Source organism: Eschrichtius robustus, chromosome 14, assembly GCF_028021215.1.
Source record: "Eschrichtius robustus isolate mEscRob2 chromosome 14, mEscRob2.pri, whole genome shotgun sequence".
NCBI lineage: Eukaryota > Metazoa > Chordata > Mammalia > Artiodactyla > Eschrichtiidae > Eschrichtius > Eschrichtius robustus.
The window spans coordinates 49,144,789-49,158,278 of NC_090837.1; the positions used below are offsets into that span (position 1 = coordinate 49,144,789).

The window sequence follows — 13,490 nt, forward strand, 5'->3', positions numbered from 1 at the left end:
AGAAAAATCTTATTATGATACATGACCTTAAAACTTGTGGATAGTCCTACTCCCTTCCCTTCTCTATTGCATCCTTGTCCCCTGTTTCTAAAGAGGTAGGTACAAGGTGGAAAACAATTGGAAGAACATGCTAAATTCAAAATAAGTATTACATAACCAGGAAGACATACTCAAATACTAGTTGTATTTGAGAATGTCAAGAAAGATAATCCAGGGAGTATGATTTTGCAGGACGTATGAAACCGTTAACACCTCATAGCCAAGACATCAATCGTTGGGGCGTGGGCAGTTCCTCAGTTTAACATTTGGGGCTGTAGTTTCACTCTGACTGTGGCTTCTTCCCACTGTCCTGTTGGAGTATGGCTGCCTGCGAGTCTGATTCATGTCTCTGCCATGTGTCATATTATTTTGACGCTCTCCATGTTTTGTTCCGTGAAAGTCATCTCTCTATCTTTTGTTCTCTAAATGTTCCCACAGCTAGTTCAGTGAAGCTTGTTCACATCCAGGACCCTCTCCTTCTCTGTCCCCTTTCTCTGTCTTGCAGGAACTGAGGGTGGCTTCTGGTGTTTGTGTGGCTTCATCATTTCCTTCCTGCCTCTCATCCACTTCACGATGTAATTCTTGGCACTTTTACTTCCTTTGTAGAGTAGGATGTGATGTCATAGAGAAGGGGACAGGGCTATCCAAATTCTCTCAATTGCTGGGAGGAGCTGCCCAGGTGTGCTGAGGGGCCTGTAATCAGGAAGAGAAACAGGGAGTCCTCCACAGTGAGTAACCCCACTTTCGAGCGTGCCCAACTTCCCATTAAAACGTTACCCAGTACACTGGAGTTTCCTCTTCGGCCCTTTCTAGATTTCATCAGTTTGCCTTTTGGACCTTCCCAGTTCAGCTCAGTTTTCCTCCTTTCTCTCCCTTCTCCTCTGTCCCCCTCTTTCTGCCATCCCGTGTCTCTCCCCGCCAGTTTCCCTCTTCCTTGTTTGCTTACTTGTGTATGTCTGTGTCTGTTGACCTTCTGCCCATATCTTCTATGAGAGACCATTAGTGTCCCCAGCATTGCCTATCATTTGGGGTGACACCCACCCTGTATACAGTCCATGTGACCACAGCATCTCCTTTCAGTAATTCATAAGTATGCACTGTTCTACTTACAGTTCTTCTTATTTTAAAAACTCTGTCGGCTATTTCATTTTCACGTCTGTATCGTTCCTGCCTTTCTTTGTGACCTAATCTTTTCCCCTTTTCAGCTCTATTATGCAGTTTCCTTCTTGCCTTTTTTTTAACCAATATTTGCACACTTTAGTCCTCTTCCTATACAGCTATGCCTATGTGTCTTACCCCCTTGACAGTTCAGCTCTCCAAAGCATCCTCTGTGAGGACAGTTTTCCTTCTTTCCTATTGACATACTTGTTGCTACACTCTCTTTCCAGTGTAACTCATATTTCGCTATTCTTTAAAGAATTACCAACTGCAACTAAGAGACTGATCCAGACTAGGAAAAATGGGGAAATTTCCAGGGAACTAGAAAGGGGAGAACAGGAAAGTGGCCCTAATGGTGAGGTAGGGCAGGCTGTGTATGTAACTCACTGGAGAACCTTGAGGAGCAGAACCTTTGCTAGTGCCCTAGCTGAAATTTAGCCATTGATCGTAGAAGAGATCACAGAGCTCTTTTGAACATATTTGGAAGCCTTTTTAATTTTTCGTTTTTAGAGTGACCCTGTTAATTCTTAATAATTATGAGAATTCTGGTCTAATATTCATAATAATCATAAATTAGGACTCTAGAATTATTAAGTTGCGTGGGGCCATGACTTGTGCAGAAGCTCCTGTACAGAAAATTTAAGTCGGTGTCATCTACCCTTGGAGGAAGTCATTGTGAAGATGTGTGTACACTTGTTTCTTGTACCCAGAGGTTGTCCTATGGACCTTGTTGCTGAGCAGTGTGGGCATCGTTCTTTACGGATTTCACTACATGTGAAGTCCCTGGGTAAATAAAAGGGGCTTGCTTTCCAGGGCTGATGGTCTAATGCCTGTGGAAATAATTAACTGTGTCCCATATATTCCCCATACTTTGTTTAAAAAAGTTCACTTCCACTCAAAAATAAGCAGGACAGAAGGGGAGAGAAAGAGAGTAGGACTCAGTTCATAAAGCTGAGATGGGCTGAATGGGAAGAGGAAGGGATTTACTTGAAATGAATTGGAAAAGGCAAAAGAAAGGAAACTGAGCTGAACCGGAAAACACACTGTAATGAGATACTTGGGTTTCTGTATGCTTTTTTCCATTTTGGCCATGAAGGGTTTTTATTTATTTTTTTAATACAAGAGAAGTTGATCAAAATATGAATCCAGTGAGGTTATTTCTGACCAGCACTTTGTTCTCTGCTCTTGGTGGTATTCAGGCTCATGTTTCCAAGGTCTTAGAAATTTAAGAAACGTTTTAACAGCCTGAAAACATGATTTTAACCATAAAATGTTAGCAATTTTTAATAAAGGAAATTATATACATTTATGAACTTGGTGTTTTCAGGTTTCACATTTCTTTTTTTGGTGTGCATGCCTTTGTGACATTTTTGCAGAATGACCCCTATATGTTGCAGAAATTGCCATAAACGTCCAGAAAAAAAATTATGTTCTCACTTTGGACACCTGATCTGTGTGATGGAACCTAATTTTGGCATAACAGCCTTTTTAAAATTTTAAGGAAACATTGCATGATTCACACACATTTTCATCTTGTACGTTTCTATGCAGTAATCTAGGAATCTTATGTTTATTTTTATTTTTTTAGGCACTAGAGAAACACCCCAACTCACCAATGACAGCAAAGCAGATATTGGAAGTCATTCAGAAAGAAGGGTTAAAAGAAACAAGGTCAGTATTCATATTTACATTTTCTGTTTTCATTGATTAATAATTGCTACTGATTGCAAAGTAATAGGGGTATCTAGATTTTGATGTTGTAGATGATTGTGAATTAAGTAACTACCTGCAAATTCTTTTGTGACTACCAAATATTTGGGTGACCCAAGATTTCCTTGGAACTACCTGTTTGCTTAATAAATTAGACAGATTGATACAGAGTGTACTTCATTAACAAAGAGCCGCACTGTGTGAATTAGCCTCTAATTGGAGTTACTCATCTTTCTCTTTCGTGTAAGAGGAGACTTTTGTTTCTGAAAGTGAGTAGTGAAAGAGAAACTTTTTTACAGTCTTAATAGATAGATCCCAAGACATAAGATGAGCTCACTCTGATAAAATTCGAAGTACCAACGAATATGGTTGAAAATTTAGTCCTCGTATTTCGAATTACTCTACTTGGAGCCTCATTAATCAATTATCGAGTCTTTAAAAAAATAACAGTTTTATTGAGATAGTCATATACCATAAAATTTGCCCTTTGAAAATGTACAATTCGTTGGTTTTCAGTATATTCACAAAGCTGTGCAGTCATTACTGCTATCTAATTTTAGAACATTTTCATCACCCTGAGATGGAACCCCATACCCCTTAACAGTCACTCCCAATTCCCTATTCCCTCCAGCCCCTGGCAACCAGTAATGTACTTTTTATGTCTGTGGTTTTGCCTATTCTGGACATTTCATATAATTGGAGTTATACGCTATGTAGCCTTTTGTGACTGGCTTCTTTCATTTAGCATCATGTTTTCAAGGTCCATCCATGTGGTAGCATGAATCAGTACTTCATTTCTTTTTGTTGCCAAATAATATTTTATTGTATGGATATACTATATTTTATCTATGATGATTATTTTTATTTAGTGATGAATTTTACAGTTTTGGCTTTATCCAGCAGTTTAGGGTCATATAAATGATCTTACTCAAGGAGGGAAAAAAGTTTGTTACAGGGTAAAATAACCATAGGGCTGTCGCATGTGTATCTACTCATCCTTGTTACATAGAGTGAATTTTTTTAATTGTATGAAGTTGTCTACCTATAAGCCATTGAGAAGGCAGTGGTCTCAACTTGGTGAAAATTAAATCTGCTGAGTTACCTTTTGAAGCTGATCTCGAGATAGAACCTGCTGAGAGAAATCAATGTCCTCCCGAGGCCAACTTTTCCTAAAAAATTGGTATTACCTGTAATTCCCATTACTGTAACATGTGAATCACATCAGCTTCTAGCTGTTTAAAATGCATCTCTTGCAAGTTTGATCCCTGAACATCACAATCTAGTGGGGTAGAGGACACCTAGGCTCAATTTTTCGTCTCCGTTTTGGAGGCTTTTTCTGCCTGTTCTGAAGAAAGAGCCTGAGCTAATGTAACTACCCTGTTTGCAATAATTGTTCCTCCGCAACGTGGAGGTAACACTGCGGAGGGAAGTTGCTGACAGAGCCTAAGCGCTATTCAGGGGGATCCTTGCTTCTAAGCCAGACGCCAGTGTGAGGAGTTAGGGAACAAAATGGGGACACCTGGAAGTTAATTTTCCCCTTACTGCCTGTCAGAAACCCTGAAAATATTTATGCCATTTAGAAAGCACTGGAAATGTTTGTGCTACAGCCAAAAGAAAAAATGGGGTAAAAATCTAGAGATCTCAGCTCCTGTCAGATGTGGGCTCTGAGCCAGAGGAACCTGAGAATGCAGGCATAAAAAGCTTCTATAAGCAGACATTTGAAATTTGTTCATCATGATATTCTTCTCCAGAGGAGTGACTAGGCCACTATCAGCTATTATGTACCTTGAGATATAAAACCCCTGTACCATGGCCATGAACAGCATCTTAATTACACTTATCATTGTAACAACATTTTTCGTATTTTTTTCAAGATGCTGGTCTTCCCAGAATGGTATATTAAAGGGCTTTAAGTATATGTTAACAAACAAAACACAAAGCAGCTGCTTTAAAGTGTAAGAACATTGAAAAGGAAAACATACCCTATTCCTCTAAATACAACCCTCCCTCTTCATCCCCTCCCCCATTATTGTGTCCTTCTGTGAAGAAAAAAAAAAAAAGTTTGTTGTTACAAGTACTGATGAACCCCTATAGGACTATTGAAAGTACCTGCAAGGAATTCACAAGTTAAATAGGAAAGGGACCAGGCAAAGAAAGAGACCATAGTTCTATTTTAAGTTCTACTCTGTAAAATCAGCTCTGTGCAAAGGGCTTCAGAATATGCATTTTATGTTCTCATTTCTTTCTGTTTCTTTGAATTCTCCCTCCTGTCAGTTGTGACAGTTACTTATGGCTCGTATATCTGTGACTACTCTCCCCTTGTTATCTAGTTTGCTTATTAGACTCACCTCTAAAATGAAAATAGTGGGAGGGTGGGATAAATTGGGAGATTGGGATTGACGTATATACACTAGTATGTATAAAATAGATAACTAATAAGAACCTGCTGTATAGCACAGGGAATTCCACTTCGCTGTACAGTAGAAACTAACACAACATTGTAAAACAACTATACCCCAATAAGAAAATAAGTAAAAAAATAGAAGTAGTATGTAGATTCTGAGTGAGTTTCAGCTTTCCTACCTGTTGTGTATATTGCTTTAGGCAGCAGATTCTGACATTTATTTTGCCTACTTAATGTACTCTTTTGCTACCTTCCAAATTCTTAAATGTTTTCCAGGTATTTATGGTAGCTGAGTAAATTAAGTGTAACTATATCTGTTTTTCTTAAGTAAAGTTACATTTAGAAATTCCTTCATCATAAGGTCAAAAAACATAGCTGTTTCATTTCTAGATATTTATTAATGATGTGTTTTTCAAGATGTGCAGGCTTTCAGATATGCCTGATTAACTGTAGGGGAGTGACTGTGAAAGTTACTGATGTGTCCATAACCTCCCAGTGGTCTCTATGAATGAGAGGTCATGTTAGTGGCCCTCACCCAAACAGTCCACCACTGCGCCTGGCATTTCTGGAAAAGAGAAGATTGGCCCCTTATCCATCATCATTCCAATGCCATTTGTTTTAAAATAACACCATTTGTTTCAAATACTGGGTTGGGGGTGGTGGTGGTGGCCCTTCCTTCTGTGTGTCAGGCAGATCTCCTGTAACACTGACCTCACTGGACTGTAAATTTGTCCTTGTTTGTCTTCCCGCTGGTCTGTGAGCTCCTTAAGGGCAGGGTACCCAACACTCCTGGCACTCAGAAGATAATCAGTAAATGTTTGTTGAGTAAATAATCTTCCTCAAGATGTTAACTTGCTGGTCCTTAGTGATGATTTTGGCTTGCATTTAGAGTTAGAAGCTTCTTTTTAACATTACAAGTTGTATTTTCCATCCTATTTTTAATTGTTTGTTTTAATCAAAAGGAATCTACCAGCTTTGTGGGAATTCCATTAAATAGATGCATGCGGATAGCCTCTGGCAGATTAGCTGTGAACTTGAGGAAGGTTATTGTGCTGTTGCCTGTTTTCATACACTGTAGGTGCCTCTGGTTTAAACTTGTAACTTACAATAAAAAATAAACCAATAATTTTGGCAAAGCTGATATGAGTATTTGAATGTGTTCAGTATACGTGATATTGTTAATTTATTTGACTGAGATAAAATTCTTGACATTTTATGGTACCTTTTCCTCTTTTCCAGTGACACTTTAAATTGCATAATTTTCATGTAGACAGGATAAAACGAGGACAGCTTTTTATATCATGTTCTGTGTATCTTCTTCAAGTTATTGATGAAATGTGTAGTATATGATTAAACTCTATTTGGAAAAGCCAGACTGAAATAAGTACTCTCTGTGTGGTTTACAAAAAGGTATATAGATAAAATAAATTGTCAGAAGGACATATGGTTTTTGTTGGGAAAAAATTAATAATATGATCATGGCATGATTTCCTAGAAATTTTTTAAATAAAAATATATTTGTAAGTTTTAATTCCCTTCTATATAATAAGATAGAAGATTTTTGTCAATATGATTTTATTCTGGTCCATCTATATTGTACTTGCTTTACTGATTCTGAGTATTTCCAGGCTTCTGTTACTTTGTGTTTATGAGTTGTCAACGACTGATAAGACACTGCTATTTGGAATGCTTTTCAGATGATCAGAATCTTATAATCAATCAAAGAACCGTGTTGCTTGCATAGAGAGGATAGAAATGTGTATATTCCAGACTGCGGCTTTTATGGATGGATATTTGATATGCCTGTTTGGACTGCTTGGCTAAACATTCCCACTTCCTCAGGGAGAGAGGGTGCTACTGTAGACTATAGCCTTGTCTGCAGTAATTAAACATATGTCCATAGAAAAGGAGAAGGACTCTGGGGGTTGTCCTAATTCTGCCTTTCTGTTTTTGGTTTGCTTATTCAGAAGTTATAATTCCTTTACAAAGAGGACTGAGGGAGTTTTGATGCCTCAGGATATGTTTTTCTCTGTTCATGTAATTCTTAAAGTGATGCTTTCGAAGAAATATGCGCTCTGTTTTAGTGACACACCTGGGGCAGCAAGGTCAAGGAGTGAGGTCTGTAGCACTTACCTAGCAAGAGCAGAGCAGCCATTTGTCAGTGGGGATAATTTCTTATGTGCTGGGCATTATTATCACAGGATACCTGTCATTAATGTAGCAAAAACTGTGATATAGTTGTCATATTACTTGATAATAGGTAAATTGCTTTCTAATGGAGGTGAGGCAGTCACGAAATAAAGGCCAAAAAATCACAGAGCAATTAAAAAACCCTCTGTTGGGTTGGGGGCAGGGCAATATTTATAAGGTACACTTTTACAATACTATAGATGCCTTACTTTAAAAATAATATGTTAGATTTCATTGACCATTTATAGAGCAGCAACCTATAATTACATATCACAGTAGGGACATTTGAAAAGGCTTATAAACAGTCTCTCTCATGCTTGGTATTATTCACTGACATATTTTTGATTTTGCAATGTGAAGCATGCACTTGACAACCCAAGATTTTGTAATTATGCCAGTATCAATGAGAACTTTTTGTTCCCCCCGGTAATTCTTAGAATAAATTTGTTTTAAGCTACTTGTCTTAAGGTCTTTCATGATTTCTGTTTTGCAGTCTCTGTCATGATATGCTGAAATTAGGATCTCCACTTTGTACTGTGGTTTATTAAAGATTTTTCTAGGGGGATAAAATGTCAGAAAATTCCATTACCATATATAGTGACAAACAATAAAATTTCTTGGCATTTCTCTTGGTGAGATTTACGTTTCTAATTAGCACTTTAGGAGATGATTCTTTCTCGCTGCTGAAATGTTTTGTCTAAAGATAAGAAAGAAACACAAATAATTTCAACTGCAAAATCAATTCTTATCTCCAGACTCCATGTTGGTATCGCTTCTTTCATACTGAAACGGTGGTCTCGTTTGTTTGTGTTGGGGCATTTTAGAATTACAGTGTTAACTCATGGTGTCATCCTTGCCATTTGCTAACGTCTAATTTTCTCATTGTGTAAATGGTGTGAGGGATTCATCCTTAGAGAAGGATGAATGAAACAATGGTGTTATTAACCAGAATCATAGGGGAATCTGCATGTATTTATGTGTGTATATTAGGTGTGTATACGTGAGTGTGTGTGAGCAAGCCTTTAGAATAATTTATCTCTTAGTTGACATAAACTTTTACTTGTCATTACTCAGATTAGAAATCTCAATCAGGGTCATTCCTAACTCTCTTCTCCCATCCCCCCCATGGCCAGTTGGCTTTTGTGTAGTGTTCGTTCTGTGTCCTAACTACATCTTTCTTTCTCTATATCCCTACTCTTTGCCATTCATTCTTTGCACTTAAAATTTTTCAACTAGATTAATGCAGTATCTTCTTATCTGGTCTCTTTAAACCTGGTCTCCCGTTTTTTAAATCTATTTATTTCTCAAACAAACACTACCCCATTTATAGTAGCATTTTTTAACTGATAGTCCAAAATATCCAGGAGAATATATTGTGCCTAATAAGCTATGAATCAAAAGCTATTGTCAGTTGTATGTTTGGATATAATTAGAGGAAATCAAGCATGATACTTTTTTCCTAGTCACATGGTATCTGAATAAATGCGTGATATTCTGATTATGTAGGGTTTATGATGTGAATGGTGAATGCATACATTATACCTTACATTTAGATGAGATTTGGAATCTCTAATCTGGTCATTTTTATATACATTTGGTTCTTCCCAAAATATGTCACTTAAAATGTTGTTTGTTAGTATTATATGCTTTGTTTGTGCATAATTAATTAGTTTTAAATTAAATGGTATAAAACTGATTAAATAAGTATTCATAATTTATACATGGATATCACTAATTGTTTAAAAAGCAACTAATGTATCATAATTAAACTTTTTTTAAACTTAAAGTTACTTTTTTTTATAGTGACATAGTGATTGAGATAATTCTTCAGGGGATGATAAGGTGATATATTACTGTGAAAGCATTCTCTGAGTTAGAAAATAATTGCGTGAAATATTACCCTACAAGGTCAGATTTCAACTCCTCAGCACAACCCTAATCAACCTGGTCTTGGGCAACTTTAAAGCCTTTGTAGTCAAGCATCTGATGTTGGAGCCACAGTTGACTACAGCTGACCCTTGAACAACCTGGGTTTTTGAAATTTGTGGGTCCACTTATACACGAATATTTTTCAATAGTAAATCCTACAGTACTGCACAGTCTGTGGTTGGATGAATCCGCAGACATGGAGGAACCACAAATATGAAAGGCCGACAATAAATTATATGCAAATGAACTCCCATGTTGCTCAGGGGTCAACTATACTTGCCTTTTGCTGTGAAATCTCCCCCATAATCTTTTCATAATTTGGAAAGTAGAAGTAGAGCCCACGAGACATTCATGAACTATGTTTTGTGTGTGTGTGTGTGTGTGTGTGTTGCACGCTCTGCTGGTAATTTTCATATTGTTCCATAAAAGGACTGCCGAATGGGGAGGGAGCACTTTTCAGGTAGAATGCCTCAAACTAATGTACTAAATTTGCAACAGGACTCCTCCTGGTTCCCAGCTTGAAGTTATAATAACAGTGATTGGTTAGTCTGCTCAGGCTGCCATAACAAATCATCATACACTGGGCGGCTTAAACACCAGAAGTGTATTTTCTCACATTTCTCTCTAGTTCTGGAGGCTAGAAATCCTAGATCAGTGTCCGGCAGGATAGGTTTCTGGTGAGGCCTCTCCTCCTGGCTTGGCAGACAGCCACCTTCTCACTGTGTCCTCGCATGGGCTTTCCTGGGTGTTTATGTGCAGAGAGAGAGAGCAAGCTCTTCAGTGTCTCTTTTTATAAGGATACTGCCCCTATCAGATCAAGCCTCCATCCTTAGGACCTCTTTCAACCTTAATACCTTCCTTAGAGATCCCATCTCCTAATATAGCCACACTAGGGCTTCAACATAAGACTTGGGGTGGGGGAGACACAAAAATTCAGTCTACAACCGTGATTCAGAATTTGGAACTTTATTTTTAAAAAAAAAGAATTTGGAACTTTACATTTCCAGAGCTCGTGGCATACCATAGAATTTTTCTAGAATTTTGAGTATCTGATTCAACTTAGAAGGTATTCATAACACTATGCTTAACACTGTACTGTGCTTCTGTTTTTACATACTCATTCGTGTTTTCATATGTTATTCCTAACATATAAACCGGTAGAATACTTGGCTTATGTTTTGTGTCCAAATATAATGTGTAGAGTCACATAACATAAATTGATTTGGATTTTATTTGAAGGCTTTGGTAAAAATAGCTGTGGTGACTGTGTATAACCCTCAAGGCATCAATATTCACTAACGTATGCAATTATAGCTGTGAAATGGCCATTTCTTAATACAACTTTTTATTCTGTCAAGCTTCCTTTCTCCATCCTTCCAAATAATTGAACAAAAAAGGTAATTTAGGTGATTTCAGCTTTATTGAGATCTAGGTATAATTTACTCCAGAAATACTGAGCACTCTATAAATATTTCAGTGCAGGAATAGGAGCAGAAATGGATATAATATTACATTGTATGTGAGTCTTTCTAAGTATCCTATGCAGGTTAAGATCTTTGGGGAGAAATAGGTATTTAACTGGGGTGGTATTATTTAATTTTTTTTTCTAGGTGGTGTTTTTCTCCTTATCTCCTCATTTCATTGCTTGTGCTCTTAATTGCCACATGCCTAAATGCTTTTGAACTTGACAACATAATTCAAATGCAAAACGGTTGATGTGCTGACATGGGGACTTCTTTTTATAGTTGATTTGTTTTCAGAGGAATAAAAATTATGACATTTTGTTAAGCCAGGTTTTCTAAAAGCTACAAGTGCATAATTCCTAAGAATAAGTCCTAGCTCTTTCAGGACAATTAAGGACTATTTATCCTACACCTCCTGAGATGCCTTATGCAGAATCAAATAGATAATTCTGTCTGAAATTCAGATGATTTTTTTTTTTTTTTTAATTTTTGGCTGTGTTGGGTCTTCGTTTCTGTGGGAGGGCTTTCTCTAGTTGCGGCAAGCAGGGGCCGCTCTTCATCGCGGTGCGCGGGCCTCTCACTATCGCGGCCTCTCTTGTTGCGGAGCACAGGCTCCAGAAGCGCAGACTCAGTAATTGTGGCTCACGGGCCCAGTTGCTCCGCGGCATGTGGGATCTTCCCAGACCAGGGCTCGAACCCGTGTCCCCTGCATTGGCAGGCGGATTCTCAACCACTGCACCACTAGGGAAGCCCCAGATGATTTTTATTAACATTTTTTAAAAAAGTTAAGTCCTGTTTTAGGTGCTGCGCAAGGCTTGTGTTTGGGCTCTGCTCTCTCTTCAGTTTGTTGGTAACCATCTTCTGGCCAGGTTCAGGGTACTCAGGTGTGTGGGTAGAGCTTTTCCCAGGTGCTTACTAGTCAAATGAGAGAACATCAGAGAAAGGAAAACAAGTGTGGACATGTAGAATTTAATCAATGAAATACCGACTAAGTGCCTCCTTTTTGCTCACTGTGTAAAGTCCTGGGGGTTTTGTGGAAGCTTTAACGCATGTCTTCATCCCATTAACATTTATTAAGTACATGCTATGTTCTTGAGACTGTGGAAGCTGCTGGATTAATAGATGAGTAAAGTGAAGTTCCTCCTTTTGAAGGTTTAACAGTGTAGTTCCAGACCCTTCTCTGAGTCATTCATTTACGTCTTTTAATCTCTCCTCTGTGGAGTATGTCTTCAGCCTAGTACATAATGGCTTTTTATTTTTATTAAAAAAATTAAACTTAGGAATTTCTAAATTCTCTCTTGAATTCTTAATAGAATATATGATATTCTAACATAACAGGAAGTGCTGTCTTTGCATCACAAATACAAGCTCATTAAGATTAGGGACACAGATCTGTGTATTCAGTCATTTATTTTGCCTGGTGCTGAGATACCATGCTTTATGCAGTATGTCAAGCAGATTAATGAGTGGGGGCTTGATGATTAAAAGAATACCTATTTTTTTTTTATCATTTACTTATACTAGACCCAATACTAAGGACTTTACATGAATTATCTTTTTAAAAAAGTGATATCGTATTTATCATTTTACAGATAGGGAAACTGAGGCAGATGAGATTAAGTAACTTGGGATAGTTCATTCAGCTAGCAAGTGACATATCTGGGATTTGATGTCTGATTCAGAATCAATTGCATTTAACCTTTTGAAATGTTTGTAGCCTGAACCTAATAATATTTTGATTTTAAAAGTATTGGTTATATGATTCTATCGAGTAAATACTCCCCTGCCCCCTTAGCAGCTTTTCTGGCTAACTGTTGATTGTGTATATATATGTTACTCACTGAGATTAAAGTCTAGCCTGTAGATAGGTGTGTTGAGACTCTCGATTTATAGCCTATTTGTAAATAGGGTTGAAATTTTTTAAAAAATTCCATTTCCATAACCCAGATTTGGAAGATACAAAGCCTTTCCTGAACTTTCACTGTTATGCTTGTCCAACATGAGGAGGATGATCTTTAGTGAAGATTTGGGCTTATGGATAGCAGCAAGATATATTTGAATTGTAACTTCTTACTGTTTTATTTAGAAGGTGATGCTGTAAGGGTGGGAAACATACTTCAGGTAATGGAAGAACCAAGGACTTTGTAGGACTCTCACTGTTTTGTTGTTGATATTGGACTTACAGATTGTTTCTGGGGAACTTGCTAACTGTGACCACTCAAAGCATTAATTGCTAACAAAAGGCAGTTTTAGAGAGTGGCAGTTACTACCTTTATGAAATAACTGAATGAAAATAGATGAGACTGATTAAACGATACTTAGGTGGGGGGTAGAGGAGGCTAAGTTATTAACATTGTTCTGTTTTTAAGATATGCATCTAGGGAAAGGAAAAAAGGTACAAATGAACAGATAAGTAGCGTCCAAACCAGCATTACTGCATTCTTTAGGACGTTTTCTTAAGCAGAGAATAATCAGATAAACTTTACTGTTATTGGTAATCTGTATCATGACCACTTATCCATCCTTCCTCATCTCATCCGTCCATTGTAGTTCCGCTGGGAGATAGAAGAACACCACTCTTTCCTTTTTATTTTTAT

At 37.5% G+C, this 13,490-nt stretch overlaps 1 protein-coding gene across 1 annotated transcript in view; it reads left to right on the plus strand.

The window, feature by feature from the left end:
• The first annotated feature begins 2,791 nt into the window (after positions 1 to 2,791).
• The window catches only part of ASXL3 (ASXL transcriptional regulator 3), a 140,347-nt gene continuing 129,648 nt past the window's right edge, over positions 2,792 to 13,490 (plus strand). The window contains exon 1 of the mRNA XM_068563662.1: positions 2,792 to 2,868. Coding sequence (XP_068419763.1) covers positions 2,813 to 2,868 — 56 coding nt within the window. The 5' untranslated portion in view covers positions 2,792 to 2,812. The remainder of the gene's footprint in view (positions 2,869 to 13,490) is intronic.